At 41.3% G+C, this 22,893-nt stretch overlaps 1 protein-coding gene across 2 annotated transcripts in view; it reads left to right on the top strand.

Moving 5' to 3' along the window:
• The window catches only part of adka (adenosine kinase a), a 133,823-nt gene that overhangs the window by 97,045 nt on the left and 13,885 nt on the right, over nt 1-22,893 (top strand). For both annotated transcript variants that reach the window (XM_057341558.1, XM_057341557.1), the window contains exons 7-8: nt 6,506-6,676; nt 17,618-17,653. In XM_057341558.1, the coding sequence (XP_057197541.1) occupies nt 6,506-6,676; nt 17,618-17,653 (207 nt within the window). The remainder of the gene's footprint in view (nt 1-6,505; nt 6,677-17,617; nt 17,654-22,893) is intronic.

Genomic DNA, 22,893 nt, shown 5'->3' with positions numbered 1-22,893 from the left:
ATAATTGACGACGGGCCATTCAATTATCGAAAGTTAATGCTCACCCCGAGGTGGTAATGCGGCCGTGAAGCGGAGTGGCCGTTACACCTCTGGTGCGCATTATGTGCACTTATGTGCATTATATATAATAGAAATTTAAATCGTCTTCCATGTTGTTTGTGGTGGACTGTAGCTACAGTATAAATCCGTTATAACGGTAAAACTTGGCACAGTGATATCGAACTGTAATTCGGTCGACAGATCTGGAACTACTTCATAGGTGTGCGTTTGACTGAAAAATAATGCACACCTGTAGAACCTTCGGCAGCCAATCAGAATCAAGCATTCCACAGCCCCGTAGTATAAATCATATTATATTATATAAAATAATAATTATCATCGTATTTATATTATTAACATATTTAACTTCTTATTTGAAATCTAAAATACATATATTGTATAGAGTAGTGAAGATTTGTTGCATTTCATGTTTATTCCAGCCATTGACCACCCTCCCGTCTACATATTTGTATTAGCATGGTTCGTATCGGTTGACCACTGATCCCAACACAATAGAAGTCACGTCCTCTTTTGACCGTCGGCCACTTGCGCATGTTTCCGCGCTACAACTCTGGCCTCCTTTTCCCTTTATGAATGACTGATGCTGCTATCAAACACCCTGCCCACATTTAGTCTCATCGTTAGGCATTGACAAGATGCACTGCTGTTGATGTTTTCATCAGGGACTCTCTCCACAGTTGCCGTCAGATGATTATTTAAACAGCCATTAATCATTAATGGCCCACTTTTGCATGCGCTCTTATGTTTCTGAAGGCGCAAAAGCCGGTTACACCGCATGGCACGTCACAATCGAAACCGCCTTCGATTCGTCTTATATTTCACTTTTAGGCTACGTCTCTGCGTGAAGGCAGCCATTGAGTTTGACAGCCTTCACACTACGTTGGATGTGTTTACACATTTGTTTCCTGTGGTGTTTGAATAGGATTTGACAAGCCCGAGGAGCGTGTGAAGGATTAATAAGCCCAATGTTCCCTTGGAAAGACTGGGACTTATGGAGAGTATGTATCCACTTAAAGCAAGGCGAGGCCAGGCCGTCTGTTGCTGCGTTCTTGGCTCACGATTCCATGCTTTCTGGCATGTCGGCGTTTCTCGTCGAACGGTGTAAATTTTTAGTAGACTATAACATATTACCTCCTGTTGGCCGGGTGCCAAAAAAGTAAAAGTCGTTTTTTAGCTGGGCGATTACTCTTGGTTACACCTGCCTCATTGGCGCTAATGCTAATAGTTTGAGCAATTCGTAGCAACAATCATAACAGACGGTGTTATTCTTTTGTTAAACATCAACTTAACTTCCCCCCGCGTTCTGAAATTCCCAGCGACGATGGCACGTTTGATGACCTCATTATTAGAGGCCTAATGTGAGATTGCAATATTAGCTGTTTACTTTCATCTGCTTGTTTTGCTTTAAACGTTGATGGCAATATTGTTCCAAAGTAGCATCTGTCTTCATACCAATGTGTTAAGCAGACTGTGCAACTCATCCAGGCGAGCTTTCAACAGCAATTTCAATTTACCTCACAATCTCCCGGCACGCTGAGGAGCAAGATGGATCTGGGAGCTGGCGCGTCAGGTGCTTCTTTGTCTTGTCCAACAAATCAAGCGCTTTTTTTTTCCGTATCTCAACAGCAGGTGAAAATCTAATTATACCAGGATAGCGAGAGGAGGCGAGCTGTTGCCATATTTTAGCAGCTCTTAATTGTGTGCTAAATAATCTGCTTCGTGCACTCACTCCCATGCGGAGTCACACCATGAAAACTGTCTCCACCTGAAAAAGTCGGCGAAGCTGTTTACTTAGTTTTCCCTACGAAGCTTTCTTAGCGCTAGCGCGGTCCTCTCCCCGTCTAGGAGTCTGTCAAACTGACATTTTAACAATAAAGGCAAAACAAACAAACAAAAACATGCGGCGAACGAACACCTTGAGATTCTTATCCCTCGCCACATTCTGATGGAGAATCTAAGTCTTGCCGAGGTGCTGAATTATTGCACGGATTAGCATCGGCATCTCAAGGCTTTGGGTTTTAAAACTTTTTGTCTGCTCTAAATCCCAGATAAATTCTTCACTGTTTTCTCCTCACATGCTCTCTTAACACTAAGCACTCGGCGCTGAGCGCAAACTCAACCGCTTAAAGTTCTGCAAAAGCCATTGATCTCCAGGGCTTCGGAGGAATCCGGCGACTCTAATTATGTAAAACCCGCCAGTTCCTTTTAGTTCTCCGATGCCCATCACGGTTAACCTCCTGATAGGGTTAATGTGTCAGGTTTGGGACTCTCTTGTTTTTGGCTGAGTGAGTGTAATTACGACCTGTCTTATGGTACTACAAATGAGCGCTCTGGGCCTGCCTCCCCTTAGCTACAGAATAACACACTCCACCTGAAGTGCCAGCGGAAGGCGTGTGAGGAAGGATGGCTCCCTTTAATGGACTCACGACGTCTGCGAGCAGCCCGATCTGGTACTCACGTCACGCACTGCGCCTCAGATACATGTCAGGTTAATGGAGCCGGTGATTATTTATTTATGGGCATTATTGCTAAATTGCTGATTACATATTTTTCCAGTGTCTAATTTCTTTACACAGTCATTTTTATAGTTGAAGGCTATGTCAGCTCCCTAGAAAACCCACCTCCCCTTTCATCACCCACAGCTATAGAAACGATGAATATAATAGGCTCACAATCCCCTAGAGGATGCCGGTTAAGCAGTCTAATTCGTGAAGTGTATCTCGCCTCGTATATTCACCTGTACACGTCGGAACATCGTCCGCTGAGAATTACCTCCTCTTGATGTTAAACCAGCAACATTCTTATGCACCGTCCTGTCCCGGAGCCATTCTGACATGTGACTCCACAATGAGATTTTGTTATAATTGATACCAGCAGCCGCGTGTTTATTTTAACATGAAATAAACGCGCAGATTAAGTCCGTCATAACATGATACTTTGGACCGCTTCGTCTGACCGTCTCTGGAAGTTTGTTATGGTTGTCTCAGCATGCATTATAATAAAATGATTCTTTAATCAAGCGCAGGCCTTTCGCGTTCGGATAAAGGCTCGTTTGATGGGCCCGAGAAGGAATAGAAAAAGAATGGCACGTTTGAGAAGAGCTGGCAGCTATTCGGCTTTCATGTCATAGGCTGTCTGCCATTAGCCCGAGCGGCAATATTAGATAAGACCCTGTTGAACATGTTTCTTGAGACGGCCAAAGAAGAACCAGATGTCGTGTGGACTTTGAGGAGTTTAGTGTAGTAAGATGAGCAGCGAACATCAAACACACCTTTTAATCCCTCTGGTATGCACAGCGCTGCTGCACTGTCCCATTAAAATAGATGTATTCTTTGTTTCATTGGTTTAATAGAGACGTTTGAAATAAAACACACATATGGATATGAAAAACTAGCTGTGTTTGTTTTTGGTAACTGACATTCTGTCAAAAACTTGCATGTATATTATTTTGGATTGGTCACCAGTTGCTAAGACTTTATTCTGGCCCTCAATGTGTATCCAGCGCTCTCCGTCCAGTGAAGTGAGAGGCAGAAGTGTATTACTCATTTAAGATGGCCGCTGTGGTAGTCAGGTGTCAGGTCAGTGCAATCTGCTCAGAGCAGGCCATGTATTGATCCTTCACGTGGGACTCTTTCAGAGATAAAACCTACGTACGACAGGTGAAAGGGTGAAGATTCTCATCTCCAGGGCCCGTTCGGCTACAGAGAAGGTCAGTCTGGCCTGCGCCGAGCTTCTTTTTCTCCCAGCACATGGGTTTGAGAGGCCTGCTTAGCATGCAGATTTAATAGAGAATGCTAAACACAGGCCTTTGAAGGGCTTTAATAAACTGGAGCAGATGTCTTGCTGAACACAAGGGCCACGTCGTCTGCCGGTGAGTGGACTCGCCTGGTTGCATGCATTTCCATGTGACATACAGCGGTAATTCATAAATCACACATCGTGCATTAAGGCCTGTTTGAGTGACAGGTGACCTTTCATGTTGAGTTCGTGTGTTTTTTTTATCTGAAAGATGTCCAGAGAATTGCGAAACTTTTTAAAGTAGGAAGATGGTGCAGCGGCTTTTCTATGAAAGTTCCTCCCTGTGAAGACGTACATCCATTAAAGCGGCTTCCCTCTGGCCATCTCTCTGACTTCAAACACACTAACATTAAAGTTCCAATAATGCAGTGGGCTGATTCTCCCAAACGATGCTCGCACATCATAGCAGAGGTGTGCTAATGATGGGGGTAATGCTGAGAGACATGCACACAGATGGTCCATTACCTCAGCACAGACAGCATCTAAAGCTACCCAGGATGCTGTTGGGCTTGGGCCAGTGTAGCCACTATAATGTTTGTTTTTCAAGGCATTTTTTTCTCGGAGTCAAGACGATTTAAAGGCTTGGTTAGACCAGTGTTTCCCAACCCTGGTCCTCGGGGCACACCTTCCAGAATGTTTTAGTTCTCTCCCTATATGAAACACCTGATTGATGAATTGAATCGAAAATCGTATATAAAAAAGGTCTCACCAATAAAGTGAACTGAGGCATTAAAAATGTAAAAGAATTAAAATATTTTAAGAAGTAAAATTATTTATAATTAATTTTTGTAAATTGTCAAATTAATTATAAATTCATTTGAATGATAAATTAATTCAAATTCATTAAATCAATAAAAATTTTTGTTAATTAGTTGATTTAAATCAAATTAATAAAAAATATTAGATACAAATATTAAATTAGAAATATATAACTAACCCTTACTTGTAATATTGTGAATATATTGCTCAATATTACAACAAAAGCACATATTAAATATTCGACAAAAGCAAAAATTAACGTGAAAAATATCGAAGTATATTAATGACTATTTTGTGTGAACGTGGACAAAGTGGAAAAGTAGTGTCAACTTTTGCTATAAAAACAACACATCTAGTCTTTTCAAACTTGTTTCTGGCAGACTACAGGTATCAGGTATAACTCCCAGTGATAGTTTTTTTTTAAATAAAGTTTCATCATGTGTTGCTTTCCAGAGAGGGGAAATGATGACATCTGTTATTACTGACAGTAGTGGATGGATGGTTCATACGCCCACATAGGAACAATGTACTGTACGCCGGTGACAAGCCTCTCAGATTCCCTCTCTGAACGGTGTAATAGCTGACACAGTCACACTAAACACACGAAGGTCACTTCTCTCCACTCTCAGCTACAAAAGCCTCTTCTGTTTTAATGGAGAGCTCGGAGCGTTGGTAAAAGCCATCGGTCCTCCAGCAACACAGCGTTCTCACACTCTCTATTGTGATTCTCTCTCTATTTTCTGTTTTATCCTTCTGTGTCCTCTGATTCCCTTAATCTCACCTACACCGTATCTCTGAATTGTTCCCTCAGTGCAAGAAGCGTATGGAAGGAACAGGCCCAGCGTAGGGTTTCAGGTTTAAATGCAGAGGTGTTGCCTTACCAAGTCTGTATTCATTCACACAATGAACCGAGGAGCCTCTCTTGTTTCTCGGTAAGAAGAGTCCAGACAAGACCTTTGTTTTCCACTTCATCAGATGCTAGTGTGTTTTTTTACTCCTGTCCTTCTGGAACAAAGGCTGGAGAGCAGCCATCACACTGGGCTCGGCCGAGTCTCTTCGGACACGCCGTGCGAGCGAGGGGAAAATCACACCGTGTCTTCAGATCTCCTTTCTGGGAGCGTAAGGGCACTTGGGGAGACTTGGTTACAATTGCAGTGTCTGGCAAAACAAACCTTTTTATTTTACCGACAACATCCACATGCAAATATAAACAACTCTTGTAAATGAAACTGAAAATAAGCTTTTCTTCAGCTACTGTAGTTATTTCAAGCAACAAGGAACGTTGCATCCCTGTGAAGAAGATTCAGTAGAAGCTAAATTTTTCTACCCAATTTGTTATCACCGCTTATGCCTCTGTTTGTATAATGTATGTATTGTGGTCTGTTTTTTCACCTCTGCACAGAGCGAGCCCACAGCAGAAGCATGAGAGAGATGTGTATGTGCTCCTCGGAGAGCCGCGTGACCTTGCACTTATTCCTCTGTGCCAAGGTGCCCTTTGTTGTATTGGATTGTCTCTGTGAACTCTCGCTGCTCTCTGATGAAAACTCTGCTGCAATTACGGACTCCATTTGTCATCATTCATTCTCATCTCCTAAAACCTTAATCCTGTTTGTGCCTCATCATACTCTCCATTATATCAAGCTTAGCCATGTTTACTCCACGTGGAGGAGAAGCGTGTTGCATTTTTCTGCTCCTGTTCTGTTGTAATGCTCAGGTTTATCGATTTATAGAGAACTGTTCACTTAATTCTTTGTTGCGCTTAGGTTTTTTAAAAAAAACCCTGCTTTCTTGTATTATAAAAAAATATATAGCTTGTCCCTTTCCCTTTGTGCTATAGACATGTTTCACTAACTGCAAAAGTGTTTTGACTTTATCCATTTTTTTTCAGGGTTTTTTCCTCACCGTGTCCGTGGAGTCCATCCTGAAGGTGGCCAAACACGCCTCTGAGAGCAACAAGATCTTCTGCTTGAATCTGTCGGCTCCCTTCATCTGTGAGTTTTTCAAGGAAGCCCTGATGAAGGTTATGCCCTACGTGGATATCCTTTTCGGCAATGAGACGGTGAGTCGTCATATACTACACTACAGCATGTGAGGATGTCCATATATGTGAGTATTGTTGTGTACTTGAGGTAGGCAGTCAGTCAGTTAATGTAAATATAAAATGGAAAAGTTATGTAAATGTTTTGCAACATGATCACAATGAGAGGTTGAAAATAGGATTTGAATAGACAAGATGCTTGATTTATTTGTTGTTTTGTACTTTGCAGTGTACTGACTGTACTCATTATTAGAGTAACACCATTTAGACAGCCAGCAGACTGGCTCACAGGCAGCATGTTAGTGTGTCTCAGTGTGTGAGACTCGGAAACTCTGGGCTTGTTCTGACTCATTGTGGTCGCGAGTCCGAGCTCAGTTGTGCTCATGAGGTGTCAGAGTGGCTTATAGGTGTTTGGCATGTGCAAGGACAGACTTAACAAGTTGAAAAATGATGTGTAGGGCTGAATTTCTTTATTGCATTTTCTCTGGCTGATTTTGACCCCCAACGGGTTGAGTCATTTTAAAATGGTTTATATAGCGTTGGATTGGAATCTATCTGCATTCTTAGCAGTTTTGAGATATTAGGCCTCAAAGTTTTTGCGTTCCATTTGACCTTGTGTTTAAAACCTTTTTGTTTAAAATAAAACATCACATAATGTAAATAAGTTGTCAGAGAAAAAGAATATGTGAATTAACGGGATAGTTCACCCCAAAATGAAAATTCTTGTCATTTTAAACCTGTATGACTTACTTTCTTCTACAGAACACAAAGGAAGATATTTTGAAGAATGTTGGTAACCAAACAACACTGGCCCTCATTGACTTCCATTGAATGGACACCAAACCACTCAGACATTTCTCAAAATATCTTCTTTTGTGATCCATAGAAAAAAGAAATTCAGTCAATTTTCATACAAACAATCTTTTCTGATTTGATTTGTTTTCTCCTCTTATTTGGAATGTGATTGAAGCGAACCGTACATGCAAGTCATACCACCCATCCCTAACAGCATTACAGTACAACCTACAGCAGAGTTTACAGCATTACCATTAAAAGCAAAGAACGCACACTACTTTCAGGAAAATAAACACCAAACGCCGTCAGAATCACAAAAACTATATAAAGCAGCTGTAATAATTCCTTTAAAGCATCCACAGTTTCCATCTCTCAGACTAATTAAATGGTGCATATATGGTGATGAGTAGCTGCACTCTTCTAGTCGAGCGCTATTAATTTGCGTTAGCCTTTATGTACGTCTAGCTCTCTGCTGGTCGGTATGAAGTGTTTTGGCAGCTGGAGCTTGTCTCAATGCATGTGTGTGGGTGGGATCTAACACAGACAGGCAGGCCTTTATCTGCGCTGACAGGGTAGGCGCAGCGAGAGACGTCCAGGCCCTGCACCACCTCACGCCCCCTTAACTGGCACACATGAAGTGTGTAATATCCAGGGAGCGCCGTTGGTCTAATTGAGTCCTTCCCCGCTCCCCTCCTGCCTGCCTGCATGACATGAACCAGAGAAAAGTGAAACATTTCAGGAAATGTAATGGCCTCCAGTTAATTAAGTGAGAGAGCCGTGCAGTAAGAGCCAAAACCAGATGGCGCTGAATTTACGCTCGCACACGTCGACATGCACCCGCCCGCCATCTCGAACGATTTGCCCTCCGTTTGCCACATACATGATAAAATTCAACAATGTGAATTGTCTGTGTCATTACAGATGAATTTGTTGAGCAGAAGGCTCAGACAATGTAGATAAATGGCATGATTAATTGGAACAGAATGAATAACCCTGACTGATGTTGTATAAGCAGTGATTAACTCGCGCTCAGAGCTCAGATTGTTTTAAATAACAGGGGAGTTAAAGCCATGATTGCTACGAGGTTACGAAATGATTGAAATCGCTCCGCTGTTGCCTATGCAAGGAAGAGAGAGATGGAGATGGAGGGAGGAGAAATCAAGAGCTTGGAAGAGTTGACTCATTGTAAAGATCTACCCAAAGGCCTTCTGCCTTGAATAACGTTATTCTCAATAGCACAGGGACACACAAGCTAATTCAAGGCATTTTTCAGCAGAACTAAGACACAGATGATATACAGTAGATAAGCTTTTCCTAAGAAGTCTTGTTTGCATGTCTGTGGGGTGGGTTTAGGATTCCTGAGTTTGATGAATTGGGTGAACTATCCCTTTAAGAGTGTTTGTATTTAGTAATAACATTATGTCTGAGTTTTTGCAGTGTTTTATTGTAGTTTTTAGAAATACTGTTACTTTCTTATGCTGCTACAGTATACTAAATGTCAGGAAGTAAATAATGGGTCAAATTTGATTATATGTTAAGCTACTAACAAAACTAAAGTATTTTTAGTTCCGCATATTACAATTTATCATATTTAAACCCATTTTTTCCTGCAAAGCCAGCCAGAATAGAAAAAAAGACTTTAGATTCTGTCTGGCCCTAATTACAACATTGTCTGGTGCTCTACATCTAGACACATCCACTGGCAATAACCTCTGTGTATGTGCACTGTTTGTGTAACTGTTTAAGTAGTGATGCTTTATTGGGCTTGTGTATGTGTGTCCTCCCCCGCTCATTGCGTGTAGGTGACGGACGGTTCACGGAGGAAGCCCGAGGCAAAGAGGGATATGCCTGCCATCGGCCCCCCACCTCCCAGCTGATTCACACACGCGCACACACATACACATACATATTGAGAGACAGATGTCAAGTTTAAAGATGCCATGAATTAAAACCTCAATTTTAACCCGAGCTTTTGTTGTATAAGAGGGAATCGTATTCACGCGAACATGTAAGTGTCGGAACTGAAAACGCCCTTGTTACTGAGATTACAACTGTTATTGACACCAGGCTCAGCGAACGCCAGGTTCTGGAATGCACCTATCTATGAGGACATTGATAGGTTGAACAGAAAACCACAGAAAGAATATCAACGACTACTTCTCTAGCCCCGCCCACTGGTTTGCACATGACAATTCTGAAGTAACACAAGTGGCGCGGAACCAGAGCGAGCAAGCAATAAAGAAACATGCCGTTAAAGATAGCTAAATGTTGTGCCATCCCTGGTTCTAAAAATACAGTCGCTGCATAACCTTTCTTCGGATTCCGATATTAGGAATGCGTGGTTGAAGTTTATTTTTAAAGACGTTCTAGCTCATGTGGGAAAAACATGGCGCGTTTGTTCGTTTCATTTCTCCGAGGATTACTTCGTGAACAAGGCACAGGTCGACGCTGGATTTGTGGAGAGACTAAAATTAAAAAGCAGTGCTGTGCCATCAATTTTGGATCCGATAGGAATGGCGCAGCAATCTTATGCGAGTAAAACATTTTTGTACTATGCGTCACTATTGCTTTGTTAGAGATCGCTTGATATGCCCTGAGCACTATTCGCACGAGATTAGTATAACCTGGGGACCTCTAGTCATTTGTATTAATTGCAGAGGTTGTCTGTGATCTTAAGCCCATGCGAATCGGCATCTCTGTGATTTGGCGGGCTCATATATCATTTTTCAAGGTTTTATCCACCGTTTGCGTATAATGGAGGTTTTTTTTAAGTGTTTTGGTATTATTTCGGGTGCTGGGTCATATCCATAAATTACCGGGAGTCTCCCGTTTGTTTATTTATCATGGAAACTCTTGTAACATTTGAGACCCGCGATCACGGTGACCTTTTGTCCGGTTCGCGATCGCGGGTCTCAAATGTTTACAGGTACAGTCATATATCATTAAACGCAATACAACTATAGGCTATACAAACTATACGCAAAGCCTTGCCATCACATCCGGGAAATAAGTCAGTAAATTTGAGTCAAATCATCCCATGCAAATGCGTCACTTGAAATACTGATGTGGGGAGGTAATTTATAAATCACACGAGGTCCCCAGATAATGCTAATCTCGTGCGAATGGTGCTAATGTGTAACCTAAACGTTATGTCTCGATCTCTCTAACCAAATTCACAGAAGGCTCCGACTAAGTTTACTACGCAAACTGCTATCCAATCATAGCAGTGGGCATTTACTTCCAAGCCTTCATGGCGGAACGCCCATTCAAACCGAGCGTTTGTCAAGCCGGCCTCAAAACCCAGGTAGAAAATAGCCTATTACTTATTGATTTTGATGTTTTTAAATGTAAAATTCATGCAAACGTCATAAGTAGACCTCATACAACAGTATAAAACAATAAACAAGCCCAGTTCATCACACCTTTAAAAGATCTTGTTGACTATCACGGATGGACATTTCCAGAGCTTTGAGCCGTGGTGGGCCCCCTCTGAGATGCTTAGAAGTCTTTCGGAGACATTTGGTGATGTTTTACATGGTTAGCAGAAAAAATGTTTCAAGTAGTTTAGAAGCAGCTGTCGGAATTCAGAGCAGAAGGTAGAGAAAGAAAATGAGAGGGAAGATACAAGGTGAGGTAATTAAAAAAAAAACGCTCTAGAGCTGGATGCTGTCAGGGGAACTCACACGATGCACGCTCTACACGAGTGCTTTCCTGCAGCATCACTCACTGAACTCAATTAAAGGACTGACCTGTGTGCAGATATACAAGCTCCATTTTTTTTTGGATATAATAGGGTTTGATACATTTATTTTATAGGGTGGTGCAAATAGGAAACTATTCTTTCAAATCTGAACAAATATTTAGAAATCAGCAGTAGTCAGAATTAAACTGTAAACTATATTATATATATATATATATATATACAGTATATATGTGAGTCTTAGCCACGCCCACTTATTTACATATCACAGACCACTTTGCAAGATGTAAACACTGGTCCAGAAGCACTTCCGGTTTCAGTTTGAATTTATTTATTTAGTTAGTTTTTTTATCTTACATATATAATGAAATCTTAAAGATATTAGGTTAACATTTGAATTCTCTTATAAATGTTCTGTTTGTTGTATTTTGTTGAAATGTTTGTGTAGTGTTAAAAAACTGAAATTGCGTTGGACCTGCATTGTTTACGTCTTCCGAAGTAGTCTATATACAGAATCAAGAAGTCGGTTGCAAATTATATATGTGTATACAGTACCTTCATACTGCCAGATTTTATAAAATTATTCTTTCTTTGCCCCCCCCGAATATTGTGAAATATATCAAATGTTAATATACTGTATGTATAAAGCCCCATAAATTCCTGTTTTGTATAAATAAAAATGTTGTTAATTCCTAAAGCACACTATATTCCAGAGGTATATGTACTGTGTCTGTAGTCCGTTTTTGTATTTCAGGGATGATAGAGTAGTTATGGTTTGAATGGATGACCGTGAGATCAGATCAGGGTCACAACAGTATAGTTCAGCTAACAGCTATAATCGTAGAGCTCAGAAGGCTTTACCCAGAATATCCCTGACATTGAGTCTCACAGCCTGTCTTCAGCTTGATAGGGAGTTCCCTAACACCGATTTGAGGGCGAGAGGCCCGTCTTTAATAGGTGCGGCGGCAGACACGCCTGCCTCTCTTTTGAGGCGTACAGTGATGATGGATGGAAGAGAAGGCATTGTGTTGAGGGCCGATCAATAGCTGCCACCGAGTCCAGTGTATTTCTGTCACTGTGGGCTCGAGTGTGGGTTGTCGGCTGGTTGTTGGCAGAATGATTTGGGAAAGTTTAACAGCAGCCTGTTGTGATGCTCTACACATCAGTCAGGTTGGTTAACAGTCACCTCTGCCACACACAGAGACGTGTGTCGTGTTGAACGGTCTTGTGTGTGAGGTAGTTGTATTGTGTGTGTATTGTTTAGCTAAAATATTTATAGAAGGCTGTATAAAATTATGCATTTTACTGTTATCTAAACTAAAACTTCAAAGAAGTACAAAAGTTCTTTCTCGGCTTTCCAATGATAAGATAACATGTCTGATGCAAGAACAGATCAAATTTATGATTCAAGTCATTGGAAATTAGAGAAATGTGATGTTTGGGGCATTTTTAGTACATTTTTGTTGTCCTGGTTGTTGACTTGCGCTCGTTCCTTACTGGATGACTACGTGCCAGCAAGCACCGTTGACTCATGTGAAACAGCCCCTCATATCTCATCTGGGTGTGTGTGTGTCAGACCAGTCTGGAACTTCATGGCCCTGGTTATAAATGTCTCTGTATTTACCCTCTTTCGTAAGCCTGTATTCATCATGCAATAGCCTCCCCACAATCCCACAACCTTGTTTACGCGCTTACCCGCATTTCTGTGACGATGCACGGACAATGGCAGGCTTTGACAGCGATCGCGACGTACTCGGATTGCGCTAATAAGGCTATCATTGAGAAAGATGTCATGCGCCAAGGGCGGGGGTGTTTTTCCCCACCTCTTCTGTTCTGTCTAAACCAGGAGAGACTGCAGTCAGCACTTATGATTCTGGTAATGATATCATTACAGCTGGTTATTGCTTCTCATGCATTGTTTAACAAAGACATGTTTGAAGTGCTCAGCGAAAGAGTTTTCTCAGCTTGCCAGTCGAATCAAAAGGCGGAGAGCAGATCAAGTGCAGGAGACACCTTTTTAAGCTCTCCACACGCTTAGTTACTGAGTTACAAAGTTACAAAGTTACTGTAATGTCCCAAAATGACGGCATGTGGAAAAAAACTCTTCGTTCGATGCCTATATATTAGGGATGGAAGAGCCTATTTTCTTTGCGGTCTTACACGGAGTACTATCAAGGCCAATGTCGCGAATATCTGTAGCAGTAGAAACAGCGCTTGGGAAGTTTTTCATTATTTAACGTTGTTGCAACGTTAAATAAACCTAAAATGCAAATTATGTGACGTGTATTAGTTTCTCGTATATCAATGATTAACAGCTTACAGTAAGGAAGCTTTTAACAAACACTTGCTCAACAACTTCAAACTACATTCAAATGAATGTAATCTTTAGCGCCGTCAATATTTGGTGTAAAATAACGGCTGGTGATGTTTTTCTCTTCCCGTTTGCTAACAAAGTTCTGTTTCTAGTTTAAAAGTAGATAATATGCGTTGGAGGATACCCAAGGGAGCTGTGTGTCGAAATATTACGCATCGGTTCTGCAGGTGACCCGGTTTTAGTCCTTATTCGTGTCCTAGTCCTGTTTGCTCTGGCCCACCACATTCTGTCATCATTTGTGTTCATTTTTTGGGCTGTCTAACGATTAATTGCGATTAATCGCGTCCAGAATAAAAGTTTGTGTTATATGTGTTTGTGTGGTAATATATATCTATGCGCTGTGCATATAAATTTTGTGCTTATAAACACAAAAACATACACATACATGTATGTATATTTAGGAAATATTTAGATGTATTTATTTATATTCACCAATCATTTAAATTATATATAATTATAAATATGTATTCATTTTTATATAAAAACAATTTCTTGAATATATGCATCTATGTGTGTGTTTAGAAAAACAAAATTAATATGCACAGTACACAAACTTTTATTCGATTCTGGATGCGATTAATCGCGATTATTTATTTGACGGCCCTGTTCATTTTCATAAAAAGCGGAAAAAATTATAGCTAAAAAAACGTAGACTGGCTGTTATTATGTGACTATTATTATGTGACTAGCAGCAGCACTGAAAGTATCGATTCGCCCATTCCTCAGGTAAATCCAGTTATCATTCTAGCACCGTAGTGTTTCCTTTTAGATGTACCCAGTGGATATTTTCTTTCTAAATTGTCACATGCCCACTGTACTCATGCCTGTGGGAGTGTAGCTGTTGTAGCAGAGGTGAGCACTGCAGTCCACCTGGACATCCGCCATCTGCAGCCACATCAACATCCATCATCCCACACGCACTAAACAGCATCAACACACGCTCGCGTCCAGGGTAACACAACACATCTCACTGTGAATTTCAGAACCTGTCTGTCGCATTTATCAATTTCTCTAATCTCTTTGGTAGCTATAATGAAGCATCTTAAATCGAAGCTTGACAGCGATACAGTGAACCTTTGTTTGTGTGGCGCTTGTGCATGTTATTTTCAGTTTAGCAGATCTGGTTTGACTGTCATGGTACACTTGCTGCAAAAAATAAAACATTTTGGAGTTGTCCGTTATATTTGATTTGTATGCAATTGCTGTTTTTTTTACAGGAAATGCATTAAACAAAATGTATGTTTGTCAAACCGTTTTTGAGATCTTGCATACGGTCACAATGGTGGCAAGGATTCCCGTAATTTACAATGCTCCTGTTGGTGTTTTAACCTCAGACTATACCCTTTAAGCAGCATAGCGATTTAACCATCACGTCTGTGTTATTCGCCGCCGATGTGTCATTTCCTGCTGTCATTGTCAGCTCTGTTTGTGGCCGTATCTGGGTGACATGTCATCAGTTATAGAAGCGATGTCTAGGACAAGCTTTGCTTGCTTCCAGCTCTCTAGCAGTAATTGCATCTGGTGGTGGTAAGTGCAGGATTAGTGGCTTTAGATAAATTTCCACTGAAAGAGCCTGTCTTCTGTTGCTTGTTTGTCGCTCTTTCACAGCCTCTTTCTCACCATCCTGTCCTTCTCAGTGTCTCTCGGTCCGTCTCTCTCTATTGGTTTGTTGTTTGTCGCGCGTCACGCTCCAGTTGGCCTGCTGCATTCTCACGGGAGTATCTTAACACCTCAGCAGTGCTGGCTTTCTTCCCTCTAATCTTCCTCTTCCCCGGCCCAGATTACTGTATCAATAACCATCTGCCAGCCCCCTCAGACAGCATTGCCCCCTGTGCAGTCACAGCCCATGGCCATGCAGGAATATGTGGGACTTTTGGGATGCCCTAACAAAATTACACCGTGATCGGTAACCGACAGTTGCATCTTTGTTTGTCTTTCCGTCTGGTCCGCCTCTGGTTCACCATTGTTTATGTCACCAGGACAAAAACACAATGCGGGAAAATAACATCTTATGACTGTGTGGTTTGAATGGTTCTCTTTTTGTTTTGTTTTTTCTTTCCTTATTTAGTGGATGATTTAAGGGCTCGGGCTGTCCCTTTTTTTGCGTTTGTTGAACTTGGTCTTCTTTGGCCCCATTACTTGCAGCTACCATTGCTGGCCCCGTTCACGAGGAGAAACGCTGTCTTTATTTTCTGCTTTGAGCTTTATCACGGCTCAGACAACCACACAGGACCTGAGATGAGAGTAGTCAGTGAAGTACATAACCAGCTTCCCGAACATTTTCTAAGCCAGACCAAGATGTCAGTGTTCGCTCGCCCTCTCCATTCAAAACCACACGCTTCACCTCAACTGTAAAACCACCTTTATTCTACTTCAGCCTTCTGTGATTATCTCTCTTTTTGTACTGCTGTTCCCCAGACTGTCAAATGTAAGAATTTCTCTTTTTTTACTTCTTTGCATATTAAAAATGCCTCCCAAGGTTAAAACTGAGAAGTTTATAGTTTCATAGTTCCTTGGCAGTAATTTGCAGAGACAAATTGTGAAGCAGCTATTTTTGATGTCCTGAAATGCAATGTTATCTTCAGTATTAACCAATGGTGTAGGGAATTTGTCCAACCAATTTGTCCATAATTTTGCAGTTTGGTTTTGTTCAGCTAGTCACATTAAAATGTCTTTTTCTGAGTTAATCTGCCTTATAGTCAAGTATAGAATACCCTCTTTGAATCTTAATGAGATTGGCTTCTATTGTTGCACTTGTATCTCTATATGCACGTCTTTACATAACAACAGCACACAAGCCGAGGAAAGTAATAATTTGTCGGTTAGGCTAATTAAGTGACTTAGAAAATGCACTTCTTACTTTATCCTAGTGTTTTCATAGCCCGTGCTGGTAAAAAGTGTCTGTTACAGTTTTCCAGAGGGGTTGCATTAACTCTAATTCCTGGAGCTAATCTTGAAATAATTCTGTTTAATCACTCTTAATAAAAGAGTGGCTCACCTTCGCTGCCAGATAGCCGCATTATCAGATCATTGAGCTGTAATTGGTGTCATGAAACCTGGTGGTGGGTTATCTCCATGGGGACCGCGGGAGTTTTTCCCCAACTTTATGGTGCAGAGATTAACCTTGGAGCGTTTGACCTCCGCGCAGTGAACACAAACACGGCTATATCTGCAGCTCGGTGACCCTGAAGTGGAAAATCTTGTGACTGCGACCACATACAAACAGCATAGTGCCTGGCCTGAGTGTTTACAGAGTGCCTGATTGATGTCATATGGGCTATTTTAGATGAATGTACATGTCTAGGGTTTATTATGCAGCGCTTGTGACAGGCAGGCTGTAGGTGGCCTCTGGCCCTTACATCATGAAGCTCTGGTTCCTTCCGACCTCCCCCCTTCCTCTCTAAAGGCCGAGGTTGTCACAACTGGTCCCTGGAGTCATTCAGCCAAGCAAAGGGCGAAACCCGGCACACATAATTGGAATCTCTTAACCCTCAAAGAGGCCTTTTATCGTGTGGAATAGCCCAATAATAAAGCCGTTTATTTGTCTACACAAATCCAGACACATATCAGCTCCATTCTTTCAAACACAAGTGTTTCAGATCATGTGGTATTTTAAAAAAAAGACAACATAACATGTGTGTGTATCTATATACTGTATATCTATGTATATTGTATTACAAAATATATGACTATTAATATACATATATCAATGTATCTATGTATAAAGCTATACCATTATCTATGTATATGTATAGGACATATAGTATATTATATATTGTATTACAATATTATATGAATAGTATTGATTATATCTTACATATAATATGTGAGTGTCAAAAAATTATTTGATATAATTTTAATTGATGAAAATATAAGACAAAATATGACAGATTGATTACAAGCATATATGTGTTATACAGTGTATTTGTATGCGTTTCATTGGTTTTAAATTAAATATAGATTATATAATGCTTATCATGTGCTACATAATCTAAGCAGCGCTTTGAAAAGTGGTCTTAATGAAAGAATATCATTGCTCTACTAAGCCTTCCTTAATTAAGAACGTATTTGTGATTTGTTTGTTTTTTTGTAGGAGGCTGCGATGTTTGCACGAGAACAGGGCTTTGAGGTGAGTGGATGGAGGATCACACACTAAACAGATCCTAAAGGATTATTTTTCAGCTGATAATGAAGTTCTTTTTCGGACAGTGATTGATGTGCTATTATAGTCTCTTGGCCCCCTTGCAGTGGTCGCCATAGCAACCTGGCAGTCGTCATGGTTTCTTTGTTCAGCCAGCACTCCCGCTCACACACTCTCTCTCTCTCTTTCTCACACACACACACACTTACACACACACACAAACACATTTTCTCCCCTACTCTCACACATTCTCTTCTCCTCTCTCTCTGTCGTTCCCCTCCTTTTCTGTTATGACGCATTCCACCCAGATCTGCACCCAACATCGCCTACAGATGTTATTTATTGAATTTTGAAAAGGCTCTTGGGAGGAGTGAAAGAAACCCTTAGGAGCTGCTTTCAATCCTGCCGATGTACAGGGCAGGGCTGGCAGGTGCCTTTGTTGAAGAACCCACCTTGTTAGCTTCATTACACCGCATCGAGGATTCACCGCGTATTATCCTCAATTATACCGCGCCGCGTCCCCTCATAAATACTGGATCACCTCTCCCTCTAGTCACGGAATGTGGAAACACTGATTGGCCTTGTTTGCACATAACGTGTCAAAATAATACGAGTTATCTCCCCGAATAGCAGGGAAATGCAAATGTAATATTGCTGTTTCTCCTCTCATATTCGCAAATGTAAGCGGGGCGGGGAGGGTGGTGGGTGGGGGGTTCGCCGTTGCTGTTAAGTGTGAATTCATAAGCAAAGTAAATGTGAGTTTAGGAACAGTATGCTTAAATAATTGAAGTGGCTTATCTTTTTTTCAAATGCAGAGCTATCCGCCTGAATGTGTTTCGTCTCAGTATGAATAATTGTCTTCTAGGATCACTCAAGGTGCGATAGACGTGACTGGAATGCAAAGCAGATTCTGGCAGCCGAGTACGTTAGAGAGAGAGCGTGCAGGGGGCGAGCGAGAGAGAGAGGAGGAACAGTTCGTGAGCCAGGGAGATAGAGGAGGGGGGACAGAGCTTGCAACGCTCAGTGTAAATATATAAATGGCAAGCACTGTCACACACTGAGAGTACCTCTTCACTGATTTCACACACGTCATGTTGATTTAAGGCTCAGAGAAAAGGGAATCTTTGACATACGAGTCTTTTACTGTGATTTTGTTCGTGAAAAATCTCGACAGAGAAGTACGGCAGTGTAGCTGAAAGGTGGGCATTTAGTGACAGGATTGATGCGGTTGAGAAAAATCAACTCCGTTCCTTCAGTTCCAAACCTGCTGAAATGTTTGAGGCGTTTTTGATCAAATTCACAAATCAGCTGATTTTTCACATGAGCTGGCCTCCAAACTCACCGTGCCCCCTTCATTTATCAGCAATAAACCTGTGCCCCTTGTACCTCAAGCAAAACAGGATTTGTTTTGTTTCTGTGTTGGATAATAAAACAATAAAGGCGCAACAATATGCATTATTGTGGTTGTAGGCACTGGATATTATTGCCTTCCCACTATAGTCACACAGTAATACAGACATCCAATAAACTAGACGATTATCCCAAAAACTTGCTAGATGCGTCGTACACGACGTGGCAACATTCACAAGTGCGCAAAGTGTTTTTACAATACAGATCTAAATCTCGTGAAAATCCGCACGCGCCGCTTTATAAAAGTGAAAATCAAACACATGTGCTTATCATCAATCCATTTGCTTTGCTTCAAAGAGATGCCTTGTTAATAAATCAATTTACATCTCGAGAAGGTAGATAAGAGCGTGTTATTTTCTCTCTGTATCGAGTCGACATTAGATCTGGCTCAGTGTGATCTGATTCTCATCTGTTTTACTTAAATACCCTTAGATGTTGAATGTGCCGCAGGGTAATTGATGTTCTATTGGCTGCCGTTCTTCTTACAGATTACAATGAAGGAGCTGTTTTATTAGCTTTAATATGGACACAGAATTGAACACCCTAATAAGACAGGGCTTTTTTTCGGCTGCTTTCATGATTATTAAAAGAGAACATCTCTTATGATAATCACTGACAGCTACATTATGGCTTTCATGAAGTGAATAGGGAGATATTATGGTTAAGCTTAATTAAGCTTGTGCTATTGTCCCGCTCAATGTTTTTACACTTAAAACCTTAGTTACACGCTTCTCTGATCAAATGAATCAAACGCAGTTATCGAGTAGCCGATGGCATGAGTTTGCTAATATGTGTGTGAGACCTCAGTGAGGGAGTGGAGTTCAAAGCTGTGTGGTCTACAGAAGTTATAGCCAGTGGTGTATGTAAATTATTGTAATGTTGATGTTAAATTATATCCGGTATGAGTATACGTGCAGTTAAAAAACATTTCTTGTGCGGTGTTGATGATGGGATGCTTGATGGGGTTTTTGGGTGTACAATGTTGGGAAACTCTGGGCTTCATGTTTTTACATTAAAGGAATAGTTTACCCAGAAATTTAAATTCTGTCATCATTTACTCACTCACACCCTCGTCATTTTCTTCTGCAGATCACAAAAGAAGATATTTTGAAGAATTTTGGCTACCGAACAACGACGGGACCCATCAAACTGCATTGGTTTTGAGTCCATATACAAGTGAATGGGTACCACTGTTGTTTGGTTACCAACCTCCTTCAAAATATCTTCTTTTGTGTTCAGCAGAAGAAAGTCATACAGGTTTGAAATGACAAGAGGGTAAGTAAATGATGACAGAATTTTCATTTTTGGGTGAACTACCGTTGAAGACAACAAAGAATAAACTTAATGTTAACACTAAAATAAGATTGTATTGTTTAACACTAGTTAATGCATCAGCTATGAACTAACGGTAAACTTCTACGGCATTTATTAATCTTAGTTCACCATAAAATAATTTCAGGCTTCGAAATTTTGTACTGACTCTAGTTCACATCAATTGGCACAATGTGGCAACAGAAAAATGTAGATGTAACCAGTCACTACAATGTTTTTGAGTTGAACCCTCAATTTTTTTACGGTGTTCTTGATCATTTCCATACTTACTTAAACTAAAGTTTACTGACTAAAGTTGTATTCGTTAACATTAGTTGATTAGTTTAATGAACTAACATGATCAATTGCATTGGCATTAACTAATATTAACACAGACTAATAAATTCTGAAAAATCTCTCTCAAATTGTTACTTTATCTTAGCTAATACATTTACTGAATTTGCCCAATACAATCTTATTGTAAAAGGTTACCCTTTTATTTTAGGAGTCATGCATAATAATGTATAGTGTCTGAACTAATACACACTTCAACGTGATCTAATGATATTGACTAATACAGAGCAAATGACCTTAACTATGACTTTGCAGTGTTATGGTGATTATTAGCCCATGACTGTCTTAACCATGAGTTCATGTATTAATTCAGACACAAGTACATGATTATTTTTGCCTCCTATGATAAAGTGTTAATCCAACACATGGATTTGTTGATGAGTCCAAGCAGCACCTTTAAACCTCAGTCTTCACTCTTCTCGCTTTTCAATTCCATCTCGGCGACAAATTACCTTCAACAAGCCCTGAAATCCAGTGGCAGTATTAACCTCTCCATTAGCACCTCTGTAGACTCCCACAACGCCTCTCCCTTCTCTTCTCCTTGGGAACGATCAACCTTTTAGTGGTGATTAGAGGCTGTGTTTGGGGAAGTGATTAAAAGCCCCCTGCGCAATTTAGCCGGCGCAACTTAGCGCCAATAGAGGAAACGGCAACGTGGGAGCCCGCATCCCACAGCAGCTGCTCCTAAGAGTCCCTCCACCCCAACGGTAGCACCTGTCTGCATTAGAGAGAGTGTGGATGTGGAAAGCCTCTTTATTCCCAGAAGGGCTCTTGCCTTTCTGTGTCTGGTCTGAAGGATCCGGTTGTGATGCGTCTTGATGGGTTAATTACGAGAGGAGCTCTGACAGTTGATATTGGGATCAAAGCGAACCCTCGTACGAGCCGCTCTCGGTCCCTCGGGCATTTACTGTATATGTATTCACACCAGCAGATAGCTATGCGGAGATAACTGCCAAGTGTGAGGGGAGACTAATTTATACACCCCAAATCTTCCTCTTACTCCAAACTTTTCCATATTTATCTCAGCCCCACCCCCCTACCCCCCACCCCCCCCCCCCCCCCCCCCCCCCCCCCCGCCCCGAAATGAAGCGACTCTTTAGAAGTGAATGATTAATGTAATGAAGCTTGCAGAGGTGTTCGGCTGTTCCAGTTTTGCTAATGAAGCCTCACACTCTAATAAGTCGCAGGCATGCACTGTAATCATAATTGAAATGGCAAGTAGGGTTAAAGACAAACTGTGATCGCAGATGTTGCGGCGAGGAGATATAAAGTAGACATAAAGTAAATGTATAAAGGAGTGAGTAGGCAGCGGCTGCCAGGGGCTTTTATTCAGCGCTCAGGGTCCTCGCATTCCAGCTAAACATCTGTTTTTCAATGGGCTATCGCCGTACGCTGAATACATATAACAGACTCCTCGGCTTTTACAAGCGCCTTGCTAGTTGCTCCGCATACATCTCCGCCTCAGACTCCCTTACGTCTGTAATGAAACACCTCCCGTCTCAACTCCCCTTCAGCTGGTTGACACGAAGAGTTTTTTTGCATTTCTGATTTGCATTGTTCAAGGCCAGGAAAAGGCAGTAAATTATGAATGAGTAATGCTAGCCGAGCATGTCAGACATTTCATCGAAAATCGCCGGGGTCGTGCAGTCGGCGAGGGATGCTGTTCGTGTCGAGTGGAGCTAGCGGGAACGTTCCTCGGTGTATATGACTCCATAGGCGCCTGTATACCCCCCTTTGGGAGTTACGTGTTTCTTGAGCATGTGTAGCTACACTCTCTCATGGCTATCATGTGTTTGGTAGTAATAATGAGGGGATAATAGTAGGCTTGTACCCGTCATAAGATACGTATAGTCCATAGAGCTCCTCTGACAGATTTACAGTGTGCAGTCAGCTGATACTGTAAAACAGTAACTTTTTTATTGAGCCACCAAATTAATACTCGCCCGCTTCCCGGGTCTCGCCTCGGGCATGTACTGTCTGTGGTTAAGTTCTCCGCAGCACTTGTGATTATCTACTTAGTTTTGCATTCCCTGCACACTAGTGTCGGTTCCGATCGGAACATTTTGTTAACCTTCCCCAAAGCAGACTGTATTAATGGATTCATCCATATTTATGAAGTGGCCGTGCACTTGGCAGACCAAAACAAGAAAAAC

This window comes from Triplophysa rosa, linkage group LG9, assembly GCF_024868665.1.
Source record: "Triplophysa rosa linkage group LG9, Trosa_1v2, whole genome shotgun sequence".
Lineage (NCBI taxonomy): Eukaryota > Metazoa > Chordata > Actinopteri > Cypriniformes > Nemacheilidae > Triplophysa > Triplophysa rosa.
This window is presented reverse-complemented; position numbering and strand designations above follow the sequence as displayed.